This window comes from Eschrichtius robustus, chromosome 16 (genome assembly GCF_028021215.1).
Source record: "Eschrichtius robustus isolate mEscRob2 chromosome 16, mEscRob2.pri, whole genome shotgun sequence".
In the NCBI taxonomy this organism is placed as follows: domain Eukaryota; kingdom Metazoa; phylum Chordata; class Mammalia; order Artiodactyla; family Eschrichtiidae; genus Eschrichtius; species Eschrichtius robustus.
The window spans coordinates 58035314-58060379 of NC_090839.1; the positions used below are offsets into that span (position 1 = coordinate 58035314).

Genomic DNA, 25066 nt, shown 5'->3' on the forward strand with positions numbered 1-25066 from the left:
TGGGAGCACATATGGACTTTGTGCATGAAACAGGGACAAATAGATATGGAGGGAAGAAGAGACCAAACAAAAAAAACCAGGTAGGTGGGGATCAGATGGCCATGTGCCCTAAATGCCTAATTCTGGAAGCTGCTGACTTCCTGTTGTTCCTGCAGCAAAGGGGCCTCATGGTGCCTGGAGTGCTGGTAACCCCAACAGGGTAAGAGTAGAAGAGTTCTTCTTGCAGGGGACGCCTCCGCTTCCCCATCGCTGCCAGGACTGGCTTGTGGCATCTGTTACCCTCCGTGCTTTCCCTCCCTGCCCAGGGCTCCCTTCTTGGGACTGGACCTAATGAAATGTTTCCCGTGTTAACTTCCGCTTTGCTGGGAGGAGCTCTTTTATCTCGGCTGCTTCTGTGCCATCAAAGCCCGCTCAGTGCTGAGTAGCTGCCCGCCCTCTCACCGGTCCTGTCCTCCCCAGAATCCTGCCTGGAGGTTTTAATTCAGAGTCTCAGAAGACAAGCAAGGGGGCTGCTTTTGACTGATCAGTCAAACACAATCTCTTCGCAATTGTCTTTGGAGACTCAGGCTCCAGACGTGAAAGACAAAAACGAGATGCCAGCTTGGTTTAAGACAGAAGGGTGTGCTAGATCTTTCTGTTCTTCCTTCAACTCAGAAAAAATAAAATAAAATAAAAGCTTTCTCTCTCAGCTCAATCACTGCATTGTTTTCTTATCTACCATCTTGTCCTATTTCCCGAGTGAATTTTTACTTATTTCAGAGGTGATAAAAACCATCTAACATTTATTGAGATTCCTCTGATCACTTTAGGTGTATTCTAGGCACTTTGTGTATATTAACCCATTTAATCTTAACTATCAGTACTATCATATGAAGTGGGTACCATTATTAACCCCATTTTACAGATGAGGAAAGTGAGTACCAAGTGCTAAGTAATCTGTCCCACACTGCTGGTTAAGTAATAGTGCTTGGATTTAACATCAGGAAGTCCGGTTCCAGAGTCCCTGCTTTTTTGCCCCCATGCTATTCTGTGTCACTAACATCCCATTTTTGAGGTGACATTCTATATGTTGATTCATGGCGAGGAAATTTACACCTTCATCACTGAAGTATTTTCTACAAGAAGGAGTGATGAATGACTCATTGATTAAGTAAAACCAAAAGATGTGGCTTCAGGGATTGAGAGCAACTTTGAGGGAGGTCTCTAAGGCTTGCCTGACCTAATATTTCAGTCTAGAAGATGGACACATTGCAGGCAGAATTTTGGATGGAAGTGATGGAGCCTATTTATCCAAAGAAAGTTCCAACCCCTGCATATTTTCTCAGACCCAAATCTTGGCTAGAGTTAGAAAAAGTGAATTAAATTAGCCCAGCCCCCCTTTCTGCATGGCAGTGTTTCCCAGAATGCGATCTTAGCTCTCTACTGTGCTGCTGTACTTCTCCCATGCCCCCAAGGTTAGAAAATCTTGCATATTTTCTTTGTCCGTAGACACTAATTGCAGGTGTAGATTGTTTATCTCCCTTTTTAAAACCCAATACAAGTTTCAGGTAGTCTCTGGAAATAGTTGACCTATACTCTTAACTTTTTCCCAAGGTCTTGAGTATATATGTCTATTTCTTCCACTCTCTGTCAATCATAAAGTAATCAAATATACAGTGCAGCATCTTTAATATTATTGGGCTGTTAATGTAGACATGTAAGGAGATCGCAGCATGAATTCCTAGCTCGCACTAATCTTCACTGTAACCCTATGAGGTTAACTCCTATTGAACCACTTTTCAGATGAGGAGACTGAGGCTCAGAGATACTTTGTTGCCAAAGTTACAGCCAGTAAGTGAGGGGAGCCAGAATTTGGTCCCAGTTCTGCCTGAGTCGATAGTCCGTGCTCTTAACCGCTGTGCCAGATCACCTTCCTGCTAAAACTGTTCATGGTTATTTGCCAAGCCCTGGGATAAGTCTTTGACATGCATTATCCAATCTGACATTCACCACTCTGAAGGTCGCTGAACAGACAAGGATACTATGGCATTGGAAGTAAGGGCCACGTTTCACACATCCCTATTTCTTGATGGGGAAAGATGATCATACAATGAAACTTGCCACATACTTGAGATGATTAAGACACGTGACCTTTTTCTAGGTCATTCTCAGTGATTGGAAACATGCTACATGCATAGAAAATGTTCAGGGATTACGGAAGGAAGGAAAGATGAAGGAAGGAAGGAAGGGAGGGAGGGAAGGAGGAAAATTTAGGGAGAATTCCCCTTAAGAGCCTCCTAAGATTTCCCTTAAGAAGGAACCTGGAATAGGGCTAATGAAGACATCTATTTGCTCTAAGGTTAGGGTGGAAGTGAAGATCACAGGTTTCAAAAAGGATCCAAACAGGTTAAACCTGTGATGTGAACCTGGCGAAGCATTTGAAGAGAGGTAGTGATCCCTGCAACACTAAACAGGCTTGTCCCACTGAGAGAAGACGGCTCCCGTTCTGCCCAGCCCGCTCAGCGGGCCACAGGTATGCAGGCCCAGTGTTGCAGCTAGCCTTTTCTTTCTTTCTCTTTTATTAAGAAGCTGACAATCTGGAGTTTTGTGTGCAACTTCCCGATTTTTAAAAGTTGACAGCCAATTCCTCTTATTTTTTAAACACGACGTGCGCTGGGCTAAACTTGTTTGCGCGCCTGGCGTGTCCCGCGGGCTGCAGAGGTTTGTGGCCTCTGTTGTAGAGAAACAAAAGGGCAGGAGGTGGCCACACTGCAAAGGACCATCTGCTGAGACAGGGAAGAACAAAGTGAAGGAGGAATCAAGAAGACGGTTGCTTGATTTTTCTCCCAACTTACAGCTTACGACCAAAAGGCTTGCTGGTTTCGCCGCTGGAAGATGGGCTGGGGTCGGGCTAGAGAGATCTTTACAAGCTTGTGGACAAAGAATAATCAGTGACCTATCCTGGCAACTTTGGACTTTGTAGATTCTGTTCTTGGGGAGAAAAAAAGGTTGTCAAAACAAAGAAATTGCAGACCAGCCCCCTGGCGGGACATGAGCTTTATTCTTTGTTAAAGTAGGTGTCTGATGGCTGACAGTTTTTCTTCTTCTTCTTCTTCTTCTTCTTCTTCTTCTTCTTTTCCCTTTTGACTCTCGGACATAAGGGATTGAGCACAAACTGGCAGTGAAGGATATTCCTCCCGACTTTGGGTGATTATGTTTGTTAATAATGATTATCGCTTCTATGTAATATTTGCATGATAAACTGTAGACATCTGGTGGAGTGCACCTGTACGTGGGGGGTTTGTTAGGAAACAGAAGCAAGCTAAACGCTGAGGAAATGTGAAATCTAACCGCTCAGGCTAAAAATAAAGTCGGCAGGCTTTAGGATTTCTGCATGCCAGCAATTCTGAACTGCTCACATACTTAGTTATGTTAGTTACCTTGTTAGTTACCTTAGTTAGTTACCGTGGAGACGCGTGGCCGGGCAGATGCAGAGCAGAGTCCTCGACTTGTGGGCCTGGCCCCTGGAGGTCCCATTACAGAATTTCGTATGTTTAGAAATATTTTGTAATAAGGCCCCTGGTGTCACTGATTAGTAATAAAATGTGCAACTGCCTTCATCAGCATCAACCTCAAATTTGTTTTTTATGGAAATGAACCAGCATGCTTTCAGGTAAAAGACTGTGTGTGTGTGTGGTGTATATACACACACATGCATAGATAGATTTAATTTAAATATATATTTAAATATGTGCAGAGAATTTTATCTTCCTCAAGCTGTTCTGTTACAGTTGGATTTTTTTTTCCCCAGAAAATTCTGTACTATTTTTTTTTAACCTGCAGAGTCTACTGAAATTTCTACACGATGCACAAAGCAATGTGAATTTCTTGAGGCCAAACCCAATGTGAATTTCTAGAAGCAGAGATACTTTGAAGGGTGCACGAAGCACAGCGTTCGCAGTGTGTTTTCTCATAATGTACAGATTTTAGACAATGGGTGATTCTCAGCATCACTAGAATCATGAATTCCAGGAGTCCTGGGAGGGAAAACCTTTATCCAGTAGTAAATATTGTATTGTTTCAGGGCCGTTTGGGTAACATTCCTATAAAGGGTCTAAAGGTGAAGAGATGACTATGATTTTTGTTGTGGTGGTTTTGCTTTTACCTGCTCTGAGTTGCCAGGAGAGAATGACTCCCCAGTATGTGCCTTCTTGTTTCCTTTCCAGAGTGTTCATCTAAATGTCTCTGGTAACAGAGAATGGAATGCTCTTTTCTGCTAATGGTTTTCAGCCCATTTCAGGAAGACCTGCCGTTTAACAACTCCCTGGTGGATTCTCCAAAGTGAGCAGAAGGACGTGCATCACAGAAGCTCCAGAGAGCCTGACATTTTCTCTGCAAGCAAGCCACTATCTGCAGACGCCCTGAGCCACTCCGACTGTTCTGAGTTTCGAGCTGGTCTTGTAAATGGGAACAGTGAGTGGTGGTGCTGAGTGATCTTTGGTTCCACAGTTCATCAGGCCTGGGATGCAATTCTCTGCATTGCTCTGAACTTCTTCCTCATCTGAAAAGCCGAGGGACTAATAACAACTTCATCAGGACTTTGAAAAGGTTAAAAAGAGTGGCGCTACATGGAAAGTTTCCAAAACATTGCCCATGGCAAAATAAAAATATATCATGGTAATAGTGATTAAAAGTTGAATGAAGCACTTTCTGTGTCTCATACACTGTGTTGTGAGCAACTGATAAGCATTTTCTTGTTTTAGTCTCACCATCATCCTTAGGTGAGTAACATAATTATTCCCATTTTACAGCTAGAATAAAAATAGAGGCTCAGAGAAGTACTTTGCTTTAGGTTTACAAAGCCAATCGAGCCAGGATTCAGATCCAGCGCTGACTAAGTTAAAGACTCCGCTTGTAAATAAAATGCCAAGCATCATTGTTATTAATAACAGAAGTGATGATAATAATTGGAAATTTTACCCTTGAAATGTTCAAGGGGGTGGAGGATGGAACTGGAGCATTAAAACCAATTGAACTCCTAGGAGATTCGGTACTGATGGAATGTTTACCAAAGAAAAGATCCCATTCGCAATCCAAACAGCAAAGAAAGAAGACAGATTGTGAGTTTGGGAATTTCACATTAGAATTCAGAACCAAGCACATGAAATGGTCAAGGACATGGGTTTGGATAGCTCTTATCGCGATGTACCCATGATGCAACTGAGGATGTGCTTTTGGGGATTCAGGAACTGAATCCTCTCCCTGGCCTTGGGAAGAAGGTTAAGAAGAGCCATCCACGTGCTGGTAATGATGGGCACTGACAGTTGGAATACCAGCGTTGCTCTTTTGCTCAAAAGAAACATCATTTACATTGCAGACGAAGTGTAAGAAAATCTAGTCAATATCACCAGGGTCTGGTACCCCATAGCTTCACTGAGCTGCAGGGGATAATTTTAGAGATAATGTAATACAGAGACCAGGTTCTTGCTCTCAGAGGCTCACAGTGTGGGGTAGTGCTGTCAATAGGACACTCTCTGACTATGGCAATGGTTTATATCTGCGTTACCCACTACAACTCTGGAGCTCTTGACATAGGGCTTGTGTAACTGATGACCTGAATGCTTCATTTTATTTAATTGCCTAAATTTTAAATGTAACCAGACATATATGGCCAGTGGCTACCATTTTGGATAGCACAGATCTGGACGATGAGGTCAGGGAGAAAATCAGTGATGAGGCTATAGGCTGTAGCCTTGGAGTCTGCAGGAGGTGCTGGAGTCTGTGGCTTCCACCACCACTAGCTCTGTGCCCTTGGGAAAGTGAAATAACTCATCTGAGCCCAAAGCAGGCATCTGTAAAATGAGGACAGTTACGATAAAAGAATGATGGGATTCCCGTGAGTGTGGGATATTCTACATAAAGCTCTTTACGTAGTTTAAAAGAGTTTTAATAAAATGCCAGCAGTTATCATTTATTGTTAATTATATTGTCATTGTCATCATTATTTTGTACTCAAAGAACGCGCAAGTTGCTGTGAGGCCGTTGAGTTTAGAATGACTCACTGTGGGCTTCCCTGGTGGCGCAGTGATTGAGAATCCACCTGCCAATGCAGGGGACACGGGTTCGATCCCTGGTCCGGGAAGATCCCACATGCTGCGGAGCAACTAAGCCCGTGCACCACAACTACTGAGCCTGCGCTCTAGAGCCCGTGAGCCACAACTACTGAGCCCACGAGCCACGACTACTGAAGCCCGCGCACCTAGAGCCCGTGCTCCACAACAAGAGAAGCCACCGCAATGAGAAGACTGCGCACCTCAGCGAAGAGTAGCCCTTGCTCGCTGCAGCTAGAGAAAGCCCGCGCGCAGCAACAAAGACCCAACGCAGCCAAACATAAATAAAATTAATTAATTAATTTAAAAAAAAAGAATGACTCACTGCACTGTGATTGAGGCAGACATAGAAGGTGTTATCAGAACGTAACTCACAGAAAGAATGGCATTTCAGCTTCATCGTGTACTGTGGATAGATGTGTAATTGCTCAACAGCAAAAGGTTGGGTGATTCAGATATAGAGCATGCTTGGCTAAAGCACTGGCTTTTGAACAAGTCTGGCTTGCTTGGGAAATTGGGGAACCACATGCAGTGAGTCTGTAGGGTTACGTTAAGAGCAAGGTTCTAGAGCAAACACAGTGGATGTTTAGGTGCATCTTGTAGATTTTCATGATCCATCACATGGATTCATGGAGGGAAGTGAGATCAGATTTTCATATCAAAAAATAAATCTGGCTGCTGTGGGGGAATAGATGGAGGCAGAGGGAGGCTGAAGGCAAGAAGATCAGTTGGAAGGGAGTCTGGTGTGAGATGGACAAGACTCTTTTTTTTTCAATAAATTTATTTATTTATTTATTTACTTGCTTATTTATTTATTTTATTTTTGGCTGCGTTGGGTCTTCATTGCTGCATGCGGGCTTCCTCTAGTTGTGGTGAGCAGGGGCTACTCTTCGTTGTGGTGTACGGGCTTCTCACTGCGGTGGCTTCTCTTGTTGCGGAGCATGGGTTCTAGGTGTGCGGGCTTCAGTGGTTTTGGCTCAGGGGCTCTAGAGTGCAGGCTCAGTAGTTGTGGCACACGGGCTTAGTTGCTCCGCGGCATGTGGGATCTTCCCGGACCAGGGCTCGAACCCGTGTCCCCTGCATTGGCAGGTGGATTCTTAACCACTGTGCAACCAGGGAAGTCCCTGGACAAGACTCTTGGTGAGGTGAGTGGCCATGGTAATGGCAAAGAGTGTGGACTTGGGAGGCAGGCAAGAGACAACATTGGCAGGACTTTTGCGAAAAGAGAAATTAGGCCTTTCACATTCAGGAGCCAGATTTAGGTAAATAATAACAGCCATGAGAATGACATTGGTTAATATGTCCTTTGTGCTTTTCAGTTTACAAAGCATTTATCTCCTTTAATCCTCCCAATAACCCCAATGGATACCTTGAGGATAAAAAGTGATGATGTGTGTGAAGTGCTTGGTCAGGCTGTGGTCAGCTACTGAGACTCAAAAATTAATGGTTTAGGCAAGGTGATGTCATCACTATTGCTTTATTAAGAGAAGTTAGACTTGATCCACTTAAGGAGGTAAGTCCAGCCCAGAGGGAAGCCTTGCTAGACTGTAGCACAAAAGAAAGGAATGAGATCGCAAGAAAGCATCCAGGTGGAGCCTCTCACATCTCGGCTGAGACACTGCTAGGAATGAGGCTGTGATGTTCCTCCTGGGCTTCACCGCCTGATGGAGATGCTGCCATCAGCTCATGGACCGCCTCTGAATATGCAGCTGATAATCTGACTTGCCCCTCGTGTGCTTTCTTTCCAGTTTTTGATTGTGTCTTTATTTGGACTTATTCTTTTTTTTTTTTTTTTTAATTTATTTATTTATTTATTTTGGCTGTGTTGGGTCTTCGTTTCTGTGCGAGGGCTTTCTCTGGTTGTGGCAAGTGGGGGCCACTCCTCATTGCGGTGCGCGGGCCTCTCACTATCGCGGCCTCTCCTGTTGCGGAGCACAGGCTCCAGACACGCAGGCTCAGTAGTTGTGGCTCACGGGCCCAGTTGCTCCGCGGCATGTGGGGGTCTTCCCAGACCAGGGCTCGAACCCGTGTCCCCTGCATCAGCAGGCAGACTCTCAACCGCTGCACCACCAGGGAAGCCCTATTTGGACTTATTCTTAATGCACATCGTGTAGTGAAAAAAATTCTGGCTTGAGGTTAGGCAGTAATGGATTTGCATATCATTTCTATTCACTAGATTTTTTGGTTTTTTGCTTGTTTGATTTGGGGGGCGGGATAGATAAGGAGAAGTAAGAAATCCTTTTGCTTTGCCCTTTTTTCTCACTTGTGAAAATCAGAATAGTATTACCCATCTCATTGCATTTGTTTCATGTTGGTAATATCCTAATATGTTTTGTGTAAGAGAGAGAGAGGGAGAAAAACAGAGTCAGAGACTAAGACAGAGACAGAGAGAGATTTATTTTTGCTCTGCGTCTTTCTGATATTTCTATGTCTTATGTGACCCTAAGACTTTGACCAGTGAATCTGAGAGAGGGAGCTGAAGAATTCCCTAATCAACATTAAAACAGCCTCCAAGGCCCTGCACCTTAAAAACTCATTAGCTGGAGATGGATAAAAAGGATGCCTGACAAACATTCTAGCCTCAGAGCTGAAGTGTGATCCCCAGGATCAATCCTTGGGTGCCAGATTTTTTGTACCCACCTCTCTAGGATGAGCAGGGCTGACAAATCTTTCCTTTGACGGTGCTCTTAGTCCGGGACCAGAATAAATTTGACAGTCATGCCAGCGATGGCAAATGTCCCCCAGCGGGCAGTTGATGCCAATGTTGGTAATTTTTTTTTCAATCTCAATTTCAGAAGTTTTAGAGTAACAGGTGAAGATGTCTCAATGGCAGGAAAAGGCTTGCAACACTATCCTAAAATTCTCATTTCCTCTGAGGGTAAGTTTCCCTCCTTTCCATGAGAGCATCTAGCCACTTATGGCTTCTTCTGTCTTGATAACTCATTTATCAGGCAATGCAAGGGAATGAACCATTCCATAAAAATTAATTTCCAAGTAACTTAAGTTTGTCCCCTTAAACACCCAAGCTCTTTGTTTTTAGTTTAGTTTTCTTTCTTTTTTTTTTTACAGAACCATTTCAAATAAACATTTCATTTTCCCCTCTGCTTCCTTAAGCAAAGTTGACCCAACACAATATAACTTTTCTGTAATGATTCAAGGCCAAATGTCTGGCACATTCTTCATTGAAGTGTGATATAACAAAAGATGCTCTGGGGTTGACGCTCAAGTGGAGAAGCAGGTTTGTCCTTGCAGTAAATGCCCCCCGATGCTCTCAGCTTTTTGATCTATGGTGTCTGCTTTTCATGTGATTTTTAAGATTTTTTTGCTTTCCTCCGTCCCTTAAAGCTGGCATCTGATTTCCCTTCTTGTTATCAAGTTCCAACGAATTCTTTTTCTTCTTCCAATTTGTGGCTTTTCATCTGCTTCCCAGTGTAAAACCAGATTGTGAAGGCTTATTATAATTGTGACAAATGCAAAAGTGATTAAACTCTGAGCAAAAGTATCGGGGCAATCTTCTAGGTCAAAGTGTTTGAATTCCAGAGGCCTTTTTTTTGTGAAATCATCTCTGGCCATGCAGAAGCCTGACTATATGTTTTCTAGGACTGAGGACTGGAGATTCACTGTGCAGAGTGGACCAAAATGGGTAGATAAATAGGCATTGCCAGAATTTTAATATGTGCTTCATCTGTTTGTCATTCATTTTGTTTTGTTTATTTACATTCATGGGAGTATCCAGACTCTGACTCCAAAATGGTAGGAAGGCAGGAGAGGAAACTTTACTGTTGGAGAAAGAAGGCATGGGATGGAGAGACCATGTTATCTACCAGAAGACCAAAATTAATGACTGCAGAATATTTGTAGAGAGGGCAAAAGCCATCTGCAGACTGTTTTGAAAGGCATTGGCATGGCCTTCTTGCAGAGACTCCCCCTGACACCCAGATAGAGATGGGTCTGAAATCCCATTAAGGATGCATCTTCTTCCCAGATGCCTGTCTTGCAAATCCTTCTGGGAGGATAAGTTCCTGAAGCACACGTTGGCACTTGGCTTCACCTCTTCTTCCCAGAGGTGTCACAGGCCCTTCCATGCATCTTTATTGAAGTGGGTGCTACTGATTCATATGGCGATGAGGATGGCCACCTCTACCTTTTTTTCAATATGAAAAATGTTTAATTTTTAAAAATTGCAGTACAGTTAATTTACAATGCTGTGTTAGTTTCAAGTGTACAGAAAGTGATTCAGTTATATATATGTGTGTGTGTGTGTGTGTGTGTGTATGTATATATATGTTCTTTTTCAGATTCTTTTCCATTATAGGTTATTACGGGATATTGAGTAGAGTTCACTGTGCTATACAGTAGGTCCTTGTTGATTACCTATTTTATATATAGTAGTATGTATCTGTTAACACCAAACTCCTAGTTTATCCCCCTACCCCCATTATGCCCTTTGGTAACCATTAGTTTGTTTTCCAGGTCTGTGAGTCTATTTCTGTTTTGTAGATAAGTTCATTTGTATCATTTGTTTAAAGATTCCACCTATAAGTGATATCATATGGTATTTGTTTTTCTCTCTCTGGCTTACTTCACTTAATATGATCATCTCTTGGTCCATCCATGTTGCTGCAAATGGCATTATTTCATTCTTTTTTATGGCTGAGTAATATTCCAGTGTGTGTGTGTATGTGTGTGTGTGTGTGTGTATGTGTGTGTGCGTGTGTGTATGTGTGTGTGTGTGTATGTGTATATATATATATATATATATATATATATATATATATATATATATATATATATATACACCACTTCTCCTTTATTCATTCCTCTGTCGATGGACATTTAGGTTACTTCCATGTCTTGACTATTGTAAATAGTGCTGTTATAAACATTGGGGTGCATATATCTTTTTGAATTAGGCCACATCTACCTTTTAACAGCAGGAAGAAAGGATTATGTGGTTGAGCAAATATCAGGGGAAATGGAAAATGCATAGAAAAGGGAAGCCAGAGAGAATAAAAGTCAACTTTGCCATGTTTTGCAATTTTGCAAAAGTGGGCTTGGTTTTGTAGGAGTCTCCTTTGCCACTTCCTGGAAGGCTGTCTTGCTGGCCTGGGACTCTATGGAGATAAAGTTACTATGTTAACTCCTGCTTGGGTCAAGAAGAGAGAATCTAGCTGTGGCTGTCTGAGCTGCCACAGTGAATGAAACCTTTGGAACTCCCACAGAGAAGAGACAGCCTCCCATGATAACTAGCCTCTCCTGGCTAGTAAGTCAGTATTACCCCCATGATTTATATTACTAGATCCTCCTCCAGTAGAGAAACATTATGTTTGCATTTTTCTGAATGCTTTGTTAGAGGTCTGCCACTAACATGACAGCTAAATGCAGTGTGTGACCCTGGGTTGTATCCTGGATGAAAAATGCTGTAAGGTACATTTTGAGGATAATTTTCTAAATTTAAATATGGACTCTATCTTAGCTAATTATATTGTATCAACATGTAAAGTCCTTGAACTTGATAATTCTACTATGGTTCCATGGCAGAGAGTCCTCATTCTTAGAAGATACACGAGGAAAATTGGTAACAAAGGATCATGACAGCTATGACTTACTCTCAAATGATGCAGAAAAAATGTGTGTCTACAGACACACACATGCATACACATATCCGTGTGTGTGTACACACATGCATTGAGAAAGTAAGAGTGAGAGAAAGACAATACTGAAATGTTAAAGTGTTAACAATTGTAAATGTAGGTGAAGGGTATCCAGATAATCATTACATTCTTGCAACAAAGAAGGGGGGGATGCTTCTAAAAGAAAATTGAGGTCCCATCAGAAGAACAAGAGGAAGAGGATGCCGATAGGCAAAATAGCAGTTGTCTAGGTTACACTTATCTTCCTTTCTTTGTAGAACAAAAATTCTGAAGCATTATCTTCAGTGTTTGCTTGAACTAGTATTGAAGTTTGAGCAGCGCTTTGTGAGCTCAGCGCAACCTTCACATATGAGATTCTGCAAAGCCATTGCAACTGCTTTTTCCTGTTTAGATGAAAGACATTGAATGCATTGGCTGATCTTAACACACACATCAATTAATTTAATTGACTTAAGTGTTGTTCTTGCATAAAATGCTACTGTTTGGATTGTTTTAAAAGACATCAATTTGTCATAAAAAGAGAAAACCGTATGGTAGCTTTAATTTTTTTTTTTCCTCCAATTCCTTTAATGTCTATTTTGTTAAATGCGTAGCAACAAGAGGCTGGCTTGGGTAAGAGCTTCTTTGCCAAGAATTATTTAAAAATAATCTAAAATTTAGATGTGTCTGCAGTGATCATGGCAGTGTAAATTAATTAGCCACGCTGAGCCTGAATCAGCATCTCTAAATTGATCTTGCTTTTATGCAGCTCTGTTTTCTAAAATGTATTCACCCTTGAAAGTAGCCATTCTTGTTATTACTTCCTCTTCCCAATCAGAAATGACAGTTGGCAAGAAATTCATTTTTTTTAAGGTTGAAGTTAATAATCCGTTAATAAAATAGTGGAATTTGGATTTTGTACCGGGGGCCAAGCTGAAGGCCAGCTGCCGATGAGGAGGATATGAAAATAAGTAAGAGATTATCCCTATCCCTGAGGAAGTTTACAGTCTTTTTATGGAGTATTAAAAGATGTATACCCAAAATTAAATTATATAATATCAAACAGCAAGCAATGCCATGAGGCAAGTCGGTTTTCATTGCCAAGAAGGAATGACTACAGAGCTCTGTAGAAGTAACAGTTCATGTAGGATGAAAGGAACGGTCTGAGAAGACTTTTGGAAAGAAGGGAGTTGGAATAACAATTTTGTGTGTATTCTGTAGGCCCGAGTTCCGTGCAAAAACTTGACATATCTTTTCTAATAGCTTCATTGAGATGTTAGTTATCTAATTAAAAATTCACTTATTTTAAGTGTCCAGTGATTTTTTTTTTTTAAGTATTTGTTTATTTATTTATTTATGGCTGTGTTGGGTCTTCGTTTCTGTGCGAGGGCTTTCTCTAGTTGTGGCAAGCTGGGGCCACTCTTCATCGCGGTGCGCGGGCCTCTCACTCTCGCGGCCTCTCCTGTTGCGGAGCACAGGCTCCAGACGCGCAGGCTCAGCAGTTGTGGCTCACGGGCCCAGTTGCTCCGCGGCATGTGGGATCTTCCCGGACCAGGGCTCGAACCCGTGTCCCCAGCATTAGCAGGCAGATTCTCAACCACTGTGCCACCAGGGAAGCCCCAGTGTCCAGTGATTTTTAATGAATTTACAGAGCTGTGAAACCATAACCACAATACTTTTTTTTTAAAGCATAGTTGATTTACAATGTTCCAGGTGTACAGCAAAGTGATTCAGTTAGATAGATAGATAGATAGATAGATAGATAGATAGATAGATATACTTTTTCAGATTCTTTTCCATTATGCTATTGCAAGATATTGAATATAGTTCCCTGTGCTATACATTAGGTCCTTGTTGTTTATCCATTTTGTATATAGTACTGTGTATCTGTTAATACAATGCTTATCTATCCTTCCCCCTGCTTTCCCCTTTGGTAACCATACGTTTGTTTTCTATGTCCGTGAATCTATTTCTGTTTTGTAAATACGTTCATTTGTATCTTTTTTTTAGATTCCACATATAAGTGATATATGATATTTGTCTTTCTCTGTCTGACTTACTTCACTTAGTATGGTAATCTCTAGGTCTACCCATGTTGCTGCAAATGGCATGATTTCATTCTTTTTTATGGCTGAGTAATATTCCACTGTGTGTATAGCCACCACATCTTCTTCATCCATTCATCTATTGATGGACATTTAGGTTGTTTCCATGTTACAATTGTATAACCTCTCCATCACCCTAACATACTGCCTGAAGCTCTTTTTCAGTTAATCATTGTTCCCGCCCCCAGCCCCAGGCAACCAGGAATCAATTTTCTGTCTATAATTTTCCTTTTCTTGCCTTGTACATAGATGGGATCACACGACAGTGCTTTGGATCTAGCTTTTTTTTAGTGAACATAATGATTTTGAGTTTCATCTATGTTGTGTTATGTCTCTGTGTTTTGTTCCTTTTTATTTTTAAATAATATTCCATTATATGGATAGACCACATCCTCTTTATCAAGCCATCAGTTGATGGACAAGTTCTGGCTATTATGAATAATGCTGCTAGGAACATTCACATGCGAGTTTTAATATGGATTTATGTTCTCATTTCTCTTGAGTACATACTTAGGAGTAGACTTGCTAGGACAGATGATAAACTTAGGTTTAGCTTTTAAAGAACTTTCCTGTCTTCCAAAGTGGTTGTGTCATTTTACATTCCCATCAGCAGTGTCTGAGGTAGAATTTTACCTATCTTAATTTTACTTAATTATCATGTGAGCTCTGTCCAGGAGGGATTAGATGAGGAAAGAGATGTGGATTGTCTTGCCCAAGGTTATGCATCCCATAATTGCAGAGGTTGAGCTTCAACCCAGATTTTACTGATTCTAAAGCATTCTCTCCCCCATGCTGTGGCTCCAGGATTTTGAGGTACACTTTTAAGGAGGGTTTTGTAATCTGAGTTCAAAGGGAAATAAGGATTGATTAATAATGTCTGCCAAGGACACAGGCAAGGTCTTATGGTAACCATGCTGCCATTTGCCATCACCAGACTAGAGCCCTTGGTCCCACTCTCTGCAATTCTATGGGATTCCTCCCTTGATTCTTCACCATCACTGTTTAGACTAAATATAACATTATTTGAGTATAATTCTCCTCTCAACTCCTCTACCACAGGGGACATTCCCTTACTATGAAGCTCACTGCATTATACTATAATTTGTGGTTTAAGTCTTTTATCTCCCAATGGGCTGAGAACACCTGATGGAAAGATACTTTGTTCTGCTTAGTGTCCCTGCCCCATAACAGAGTGTCTAGCTTAGGAAAGGTACTCACTGAATGTTGCTTGGTCAAAAGATTGCAAGAATAAATGTAAGCATAAAATTAGATTTCTCCTTTCCATCTTAAACATGGTAAAGCAAAGAGAGGGAGACATTGAATAATGGACCAAATCCACAGGGCCAAAGAAAGACGGAGAAGAGCCTTGAGCCCCCAAATTTCTTAATCATTGGGCTCCAGCTCACTTCTTGAGAAAAACTGGCCTCTTTCTGTTACTATTAAACGATTGATATGGCCCGTTAGATTCTGCTGATGCTGGGCTGCGCTGAGACTAAAGCATCCAAGATACACAGCTCCCTCTTAGTTTATAATGAACAGACTGTGGTTTGCCTGGCGTGCAGAGAGGAAAACACTATACGGAGGTTATTCCAGCAACACTTAAATGAAAAAGAAAAGATAATATTTTGACCAAATGCACTTGGTTAGTGGGGTGGCCTGTGAATATTGTATAATTATATAATCAACAAAGAAAGATGCAACATGACATAATTCACACAGCATGATGACTAAGCCCACTCATCCTTTCTCACCTTCTTTCTCTCTCTCTCCCATACCAAAGAAAAATACCAAAGAAAACATGTTAATAATAGTCATTACTAAGTGATGGAACTGTGCTGTATCTTTTTTCCCTGTCTTTTCAAATTTTTCATATTTTTCCCTTTGCAATTAATAAGCAATTGTTGGGAAATTCCTTGAGAATATGTAAATATCTTGTTCTCCATCAGTCTTTCATCCACTACTTCTGGCATCCACTGGTGATTTTCTAAGTCTGTTATTCTTTTAGTATTTATTATTTGTCAATTTTGGGTAAGGAAGCGCTTCCCCATCTCTTCTACTAATGAATTCATAAATATCATTATGGACTCATGGGTTTTTATTTTATGAGTTATAAACCATTGTTATCATTATATATTTCAGTGCTCAAATTGTCCCAGATTTGACCAGTAGGGACCAGTTTAAAGGGCTTCAACCTTTATCCCACAGGCAGTGGGAAATATATGGCAGGGTTTTAGGCAGATGAGTGAAAGGATCAGATTTGCTTTTTGACAAATTACTTCGTCGGAGGCACTTTGGAGGAGATGATTTTATGGAGGGATGACAGAACAAGTGTTATCAAGAGTGTTGGAGGGTCATACTGGAAGTTCTTTATCTATTTATCCTTCTTATTCATGTGTGTGTCTCTATCTTTATTTTGTGAGTCTCTGTCTTTTGTGTGTATGTGTGTGTGTTTCTCTGTGCGGGTCTCAGTGTCTCTCTTTTATCTGGATACATAGTTCCCTTAACAGTGTGTACGTTTTCCCCCAACAATTGTACCCTGATGCCTTTGGAAATTTTCTGAAATACTTTCCTTTTACTATGGTAGTAAGCCTTCAAAAACATAATTGAATTTAGATATTAAATACTGTAAGCACTATCATTTAGCTTCTGATGAAAATGTGCATTATTGTGTTTGAAACGCCAAAAAAAAAAAAAAAAAAGCAGCGAATCCAAACAACGTTGTTTTTTTTTTTTTTTTCCTTCCTCCTGTGAAGTCTTTGTGTGGAATAACTCAATCTCTTTTAGGCTTCATTCTCTGTGATGTGGGAAATAGAACCAGGGCCATTATGCAGTGATAAAATGTGGTTTCCAATTCTGCAGCACCGTGGGAATCTGCTGCATTGTAGGTTTCATCACCTTCCTATGTGCCAAGTATCTCTAGCAGGGAAAGCACAAGCACAACTCTAATCGTAGTGGGAGACCCATACAGGGACAGGACGTTAAATCTGGAGTGATCCATTCACTTGTGTGTTCAATCAGACAATTCTTATTGATCCCATACGCTGGATACTCGGCTCGGTGCTAGGGACACGGCGCCAGATAAGAATGACAGGGTCCGACTTCACAGAGCGCTAACACCGTCTCTGCTCCTGGTAGGGGTTTCCGTTTTAGCAAAGCTACTTAACTTCCCTGACCCTAGTTTCTGATCTATGCAGCTCAGTCAAGCCTATTAGGGCGGCTTTAAACAAAATCGGGGGCATGGTGTGAGCTCCCTGCGAGGTGAGTCAGGCTGGTCATCAGTTTTCAATCTCTTCTCCTAGTGGTATTTTTGTCACTTTGTCTTGGGATGCTTCTCCCTTTTCTTCTTGGTTGATGCATGAGCTCTGTGCCACGTGGGCAGTCCACTGGACCTTGCAGATTACGCTCTCAGGTGGCTTAGAAATCCTAAATTTCTTAGTATTTTATGCACAGAACGTTGGTCTTACTACACCAGAAGCTTTTTTTCAAAAATAAAGTAGGAGATTTTAGAGGAAAAGAGAGACATTTCCTCTTTCTTCTGATGTCTCCATCCTGCTCTCTTTCCATAGGTTGTGAGTGGTTATGTAGAGAGTTGGGAGGGGGAAAGAATTGGGAAAAAACTGTGAAAGTTCTGATGGGTGGGAGCCTTCTTGGGAACTCTATGAGCCTTGTTCAAACTACATATTCAGAAACAGACTTTAGGAGCTGTCCTAACTGTCTCCCTTGTAGTTTTTCACGAAATGAAAATAATAAAATAGTCCACATTAATCTCAGTGATTCAGAAGTTTACCTTCCCTAATTTCCATTGTGGCTAGCTGTGGCCTGGGACTAAATTCTAGCTGAAGGTGGAAGTATCCTGAGGGTCTTCTGGAAAGCTTCCTTAAAAGAATGGGGCATGTCATTTCTCTGCCTTTCCTCCTTCTTGTTGGCTGGGACCTGCTCCTGAAGGCAGGAGCTGAGCAAGCTCTCTGCCACCGTGAGGTCTATACTCCAAGGATGGTAGACTAATAACATAGGAAGAGCAGGAAGAGCCTGGGTATCTGAAACCATACAGCTGCCGTCCCAGTCTTAACTTACCAACCTCTGTGCTGTATCTCTATGAGACAGAAATAAATTAATTTCCTTTTTTTCTTCTGTTCTTTATATACAGCTGAACCTCTCAATGCAACCTTATTTTAAACAAGAAGAAACAGTCCCAGAGAAGGTATGCAACTTGCCAAAGTTCCCAGTGACAGGGCCTTGAGTAGAACTCAGCTTTCCTGACTTGAAGTATGGATTTTTCCCAGTCATCTCAAACTGCCTCTTCTTAATTCTGGGTCAGGTGTAAAACAGGAAATATTGGACAAGTAAGACATATATCACTGAGATGGGTAGAAGGTCACCGGCAGATGGAAACAGGAAGGAAATCTCAAAGAAATGTGTCTAATGAACTATGGATATTCTGGAGCTAGTGGATATCCAAAAATTAGTAGATTTCCTTCTCCTTTTCTCTTTGAATGAAGTAAGCCAAATTGAGAGATTAATCCATCAGCAGATATTGATTTCCTTAAAAATGGCTGGCCGCGAACAATTACACCTACCAACTGGTTGATACAAGAAGTTGTGAGTGGCAATGAGGTGGAATAACTTGGTTTCGTTAGAGTCCCAGAGGTGCATATGTTTGAAAAGTTGAGTTGAGTTCGGAATAATGCTTTTAGAGAAAATGCCTTTAGAAGCTTGATCTAGAGAAGGCAGGATCATAATAGCCCTTTCGGATATGTACACACAACTAAGTGACTTTTTCTGCCGATTTGGTCTTCTTTTTGTGCTGTGGTGATGTTTCCTTCATGTTTAAACATTTTGTTGTCAGAGCATGAAGCGGTTTATAAAATGGGACAGGTATGTTGTGGCCAAGGTCAACAGGTGACACTGTTGGACTTGGTGTTGATTGGCTTGCTGTGAAACAGCCAAAGGAATTGTTTTCTGATTGTTGGTAACTTTTTAGAGTCAGGGCACTGTTTGAAACATCCTCCTGGGGAAACAAGTTTCTGACTGACTTAGGATGTGGGCTGGAGTACTACAACTTGAGTCTCCAAAGTTCCATGAAAAATGGAGAGTGATGAGTGAATGGGAACCCTTTCTGCTAAGATGTTACCACTTGAGAAAGTCTGCTTTGGTATGTGCAGATCTTGTTTATCTGACCTTCCCTGGTGCTCTCAGGTATTACTGTTAAAACACGTATTGCATTGTGTTATAGGAACTTGTTATAAGTAGACCTATAGTAATACTTAGCGAGCCCTTTCCATGTATCAGAATACCGTGTTATCTATTCAACCTTCATGCGGACTGTATTAGGTATTATTATTGTTGCTGTTGTTGTTATTGTGCTCTTCTTATTTTCTCTCTTTTGCAAATGTTTGGAGTCTTTCAGTGACTTGCTCAAGGTCACGTACCAAGTAAATATAAAAGGCAGAATTCAAATCTAGACGTTTTTTTTCCTATCCAACTAATGACAATGAAAAATTACAGAAATAAGGGGAAACTCAGAGGGCGGAAGATTGGTACCCAGTTGACAATTTAGCAATATGGGTCAAAAGCTTTGAAATTTGCGTGACTGTAAGAGAATAGATCTTAAATGTTCTCCCACCAAAAAAAAAAAAAAAAAAAAAAAAAAAAAAGGTGACTATGTGAGGTGATGGATATGTTAATTAACTTGATTGTGGTAATCATCTTACAAAGTATACATATATCAAAATGTCACATTGTACACCTTAAATATATGTAGTATTACCCATCAGTAAAACTGGGGGATAAAAATGTGACTCAGAGGAAGTATTGGGAAATCCACTTTGGAAACTTTTGGGAGTAAAGTTTATCCTATGTCATGCTGCTCACTAGAAAAAACATCTGCTTTGATGCTTGGGATCATCTTCCAAGGTGTTGCTTGACACCTGCCATCACATGGCATTGCTGAGAACAATCTTTTAATGACACAAATATAAAAAATAATTGAATAGCCTTTTGTACTGGCCTTAATAAAATACTCAGTACTTTAAAATATACATAACTTGTGAATTATCATTCCTCTTTCTGGAAATGTATCCTAAGGAAATCATTGCAAATGTTGCGTTAGTTTTGAAGGTAGAGAAGAGAGCATAGAAGAGATTTTACAGGAAAAAAGCAAGATTCCATTTAAAAAATATAGACGGTGTTAATTGTGCATTTGTTCACTGTTGTTGTTTTTCAGTCCTAAAGAACAGCTAAGATTCACACTCATCCAATGAAAGGTGACCTCGAGAAGAAATGAATTAATTTAAGTATTAGAAGTGCAACCGAATTCTGAGGTTTTCCTTGCTATGGAGGTTCTTTAAAAGTCTTTAAATGCTTATAATACAAGTTGGATATTAACTTCTCTTGGCTGTTTTGCCTCTGTGCCAACAGAAATGAAGGTGGCCGACAGTACACGAATGTGCTCTTCTAGATTTCCAATACCCCCATGACCTTGGGCAACTGCTCTTAGCTTCACAGGGAGGTCTTAGGCTACACTGGCATTCCCCTGACATGCATTGCTTCTCTCTTCACATTCTCCCTCCCCTCAAAACCCAGTAATGAGGAATCCAGTATAAAGTAATTAGACTGCATGCAATTGAGGCGGCTGCCAATTATGCTGATGGAACTGAAGTCTTATTAGACTAATAAGGTTTCTAAATTGGACTTGGGGCTCTCAGTTCTTGGTGGCGTGAACATTCCTAGGAGAAGTTGCCCAAGTGTTTAAAATAAGTTTACCTAAGGATAAATGTTCACCTTGACTGACTGAACTGGAGTGAGCTTTGGGGCCAGAGATAAGTGGCTTCACACTCAAATTCTGCCACTTATCAGCTATTTGACCTCAGGCAAGCCATTTAACTTCTCAGAGTGTCCTGCCCTGTCTGGAAGATGGCAGTATGAATCTCCACCCACTTGAAAAGAATATGACGGCAATTAAATAGATTGAAAACTGCACAACACTTGATATTTTATATAAACTATCTTAGTATTCTTAACTTTAGATGTGGTTACTTAGTCATGCTCCATAAAAAAATTCTTAAGTTGCAATATTATTATTGTTAGATATATCTCATAATCTTGGAGAGTTTTAGAGACAGGAAGATTTATATTTGAATCTTAGCCCCAATATTAACAAATGCGAACTATTTTACTACTTTTTTAAAAAATTGAAGTATAGTTGATTTATAATGTTGTGTTAGTTTCAGGTATACTGCAAAGTGATTCAGATATATTTTATATATATATATGTATATATATACATATACATATATATATATATATATATATATACACACATATGTTCTTTTTCAGATTCTTTTCCATTATAGATTATTTATTTTACTACTTTTAATTTTGGTCTCTTTCTCTCTTTAAATAAGAATAAAAATAATAAGTAGTTGTGTCTTGTGACATTGTTGTGAAGATTAAACAAACTATAATATGGGAAAAGTGTTTACCAAACTGCCTGCCTCAGGAAAATAACTTGTTAGGTTCTTATATATCTGGATCCAGGAGCTCAAACCTCATCAGCAAAAATCTCTTTCTTCAACTCTTTTCTCTCTTTATCTTTGATTTTGTATCTCTAAGTGTACTTTAGAGCTCTGAATGGAAAGCAAAATTTCCTCTTCCAATGCTCAGATATTAATTCCAGGAGAGATTCTGATTAGCTCTGCTTTTCTTAAAAAGAATTTATGTATTTTACTTACTTACTTATTTATTTATTTATTTATGTATGTATTATTTTTGGCTGCGTTGGATCTTAGATGAGGCATGCAGGATCTTCATCAGGGTGTCGGCTCTTTGTTGTGGCGCCGGGCTTCTCTCTAGTTGTGACGTGTGGATTTTCTCTCTCTAGTTGCGGCGTGCGGGCTCCGGGGTGCATGGGCTCTGTAGTTGTGGCGCGCAGGTTCCAGAGAGCGTGATCTCTATAGTTTGTGGCACGCAGGCTCTCTAGTTGAGGCAGGTGAGCTCAGTAGTTGTGGCGCACGGACTCAGTTGCCCCACGGCGTGTGGGATCTTAGTTCCCCGACCAGGGATCAAACCCATGTCCCCTGCATTGGAAAGCGGATTCTTACCACTAGACCACCAGGGAAGTCCCCTGATTAGCTCTGCTTAAATCCATTTTTTAAAAGGGCTGCTGTGTCAACTGGAGTTGCTGTCCGCATCTATGGTGCTGAAGGTTCTCACAGCCATCCTGGTCAGAGATCTCTAAGTTGTCACGTAGCTCGTGACCTTTGCCTATGCTAACCAGCAACAGGGTCCCCTACTTTTATGATCAGAAAACTCCTGTTTTAGAAAAATTCTCTAATTCCATATTTTCTGACAATAGGAGTCAGGAAGGGAACAGAACTCTGGTATCTAGTGTTGAATTTTTCCTCCCTCAGGAAAAACAGCAATTTTAATAAAACCTAAGAACGTCCATTTATTCTGAAAACACAGTTTAACCATCTAAGATGGACTGAGAAGTGTTCTAAACTAGGTACCGAGGGAAAGAGACATAACATTTGGCTGCGTGTGTCTCCCATACCCAGAGTGACGAAAGTTACACAAATGACCAAAGTTAATTGCGATCCGTGTCACGATGGCAGTCAGTGGAGGGAAAGATATGCTGGATGCAGCTGTGTTTGTAAAGTCTGAGAAGGTTTTGTAGAGCAGCTGCTCCATGATCTGGGTCCTACAAGACGAACACAAGTCAGCCCGTGTTTAAATGAAGAGCAGAAACATCCCATCTGGTTAGCTGCTCTCCAACCTGTGGCCTTCGGGGCTTCTTCTGAGGTCCACTGATCCCTGGTCCTGACATCTCATGCTTGATCAACGTGGGCCCATCTGGGTAAGCAAAGGAGAAACAAGAACAAAGGAAAAAAGAGATCAGAATGAAAGGAAAGAAAAACAAGCAGAAACGTGTTTACTCAGTGTCTGTATCCCAATGAGAAGAGATTGAGGCGCCAATAATTGAGCAAGGCTCTCTGATGATATAGACTAAACCAGAAAGGCCAACAGTAAACAAGATGAACTTCAAAAGAGCAGCGTCTCTGCTCTCTGGGGACCTCCATTAGCGAGTCACCAGATAGGCAATTGCTACGCAGTTCTTGTAATGACCGGGATCAAACGCAAGCATTCTGCACAGTAGGCAGTCAGAAAGCAGGCAGACAAAAAACCGTGAAAATATGCCATTAAATCTTAATTATTCTTCAAAGGAAAACAAGCATGACTGGGGGCATAGAAGGAAGGAATATTCTGAGTCTTACTAATGCCTGGGGCTCAGGGCAATAGTACAGCTACTGTTTCAGCTCTCAGATTTACTTAAAACTGAGCATCTCATTCTGACTTGATCTGGGCTAGGGAATTCAGTTTATATAAGCATCCTAGTTTCTGTGACCTCCTATATCTTCTTCTGAGTATAAGGAGGCTGTTGTATTACACCCAAGTTTTTGGACACAAAGTTTGAATTAAAAAGGACTGATTTTTGTTGTTGTTGTTGTTGTTAAAAGCAAGTATCTCACCATCCAGAGTTGCCCACTGTTGACACTTGGATTCCGAGCAGTCTCTTAACACCTTCAGAAAGAGTATCCTCTGTTCTGTAATCCACAAGCCTCACGTGTCATGCTAGTCATATGTCATTTCCCTGAAGCATACATCTGAGATGTCTTTGATTAGTGCATGGACGTTGTTGACATCAAATTGTGGTACTGGTTAAATGGAAGATTTAAAGAACTCAAAAGCTATTGATTTTGAATACAGTGCATGTGGGGGGGGGGATGTATGTGTGTGTGTGTGTGTGTGTGTGTGTGTGTGTGCATGCATGCATGTATGAAAGAGAAATTGAGATTGTACAGCATATATAAACTTAAATCCTATTTTGATCACTTAGCACTAAGGTTTTAAATATTCTGTAGCTACAGGAGAGGCTAGCTCAGTGCCCTCCAATGGGAATACAGTGTGAAACATATGTATAATTTTTAATTCCCTGGTAGCCACATTGAAAAAGAAAAAAGAAACAGGTGAAATTAATTTGTAATAATGTTTTATTATTAACATATCCAAAATGTGATCATTTCAATATAAAAGTGATCATGACACATTTTACTTCTTTTCTTGTACTGTCTGAAATCCAGTCTGCACTATACGCTCCCAGCACAGCTCAATTTAATCTAGCTACATCTCAGATACACATGAGGCCAGTGGTTATCAAATGGGACCACTCACAGCTAGACTGCATCCCCAGTTCCATTCTGGGCCATTTCCACTTATAAACAAGAAAACTGACACATACTGCTTTGGTCCTAGGGCAGGTGCTATGTGACTCTCACCAGCCTAGTGAAATGGACTTGACTTCTAATGACCTAAAATATACAAAACTATAAACAAAGGGCCCTGTGATACGGTTAGCTTCAAAAACTCCACCCAACAATGACTGTGGTCTACTGAGTCAATGGGATCTCTCCACTGGGGAGTTAAAACTTGAGACAAAGGGAAACCATTCAGGCCTGTTTCAGCTCCTCTCACCCTCCACCTTCCAATGAGAAGCACTCTGTGGGGAGAAAGGGAAAAAGGTAGAGCGGTGCTCCTAGGACATGTATATGCGTAAGAATCCCCAAGATGCTTGTGAACATGCAGGTTCCCAAGCCCTATTCCCAGAGATTCTGATTCAGTTTGGGGCTATCTATTTTTGTGACAAGTCACCATTCCAATTTTTAAAAAGTTGTTATAGAAGCAGCCAGTTGAGCTTTGAGATGTTGATGAAGGAAACACACAACCCCATCACCTTATTCTTTGATACCCGCCATGTTTTCCCTGTGATCTTTCATACTTGGGGTGGGAGAGTGAGAAGAGGGAAAATGAGCAATTTCTCATCTGCATCTCTGATTGGAACATTTAATTCTCCACAGTCAGTCTACCTTCACTGCACTGCATGGTTTTATTTATAATGTGGAACATATTTAGCAACCTTGGATGATCCAGATTTAATCCCAACCCACGTTTCCTACATTCCTTCTATGTCCACAGCCCCTTCAAAAGCATTAGGGAATTGTAGAATCAAGGGGCAGGATCCCTGCTTCCAAGGCATTTGTAGAATACAGAACAGACCCCTTAGTGGAAGATGGTGGTCCATGGGAAATGGTACAGATAAGAGCCACTGAAGATCAAGGGATGGTTTGGAAGCATTGTTTACATCCTCAGTAGTCATAACATGACCATGAACATGAAAGGCTCA

The 25066-nt window shown here is 40.9% G+C and overlaps 1 protein-coding gene across 1 annotated transcript in view; it reads left to right on the plus strand.

Annotated features, from left to right (window-relative positions):
- The first annotated feature begins 8816 nt into the window (after positions 1-8816).
- Positions 8817-25066, plus strand: part of LOC137750415 (protein 4.1-like) — a 34524-nt gene continuing 18274 nt past the window's right edge. Inside the window, exon 1 of the mRNA XM_068524777.1 lies at positions 8817-8856. Within this exon, the coding sequence (XP_068380878.1) occupies positions 8817-8856 (40 nt within the window). The remainder of the gene's footprint in view (positions 8857-25066) is intronic.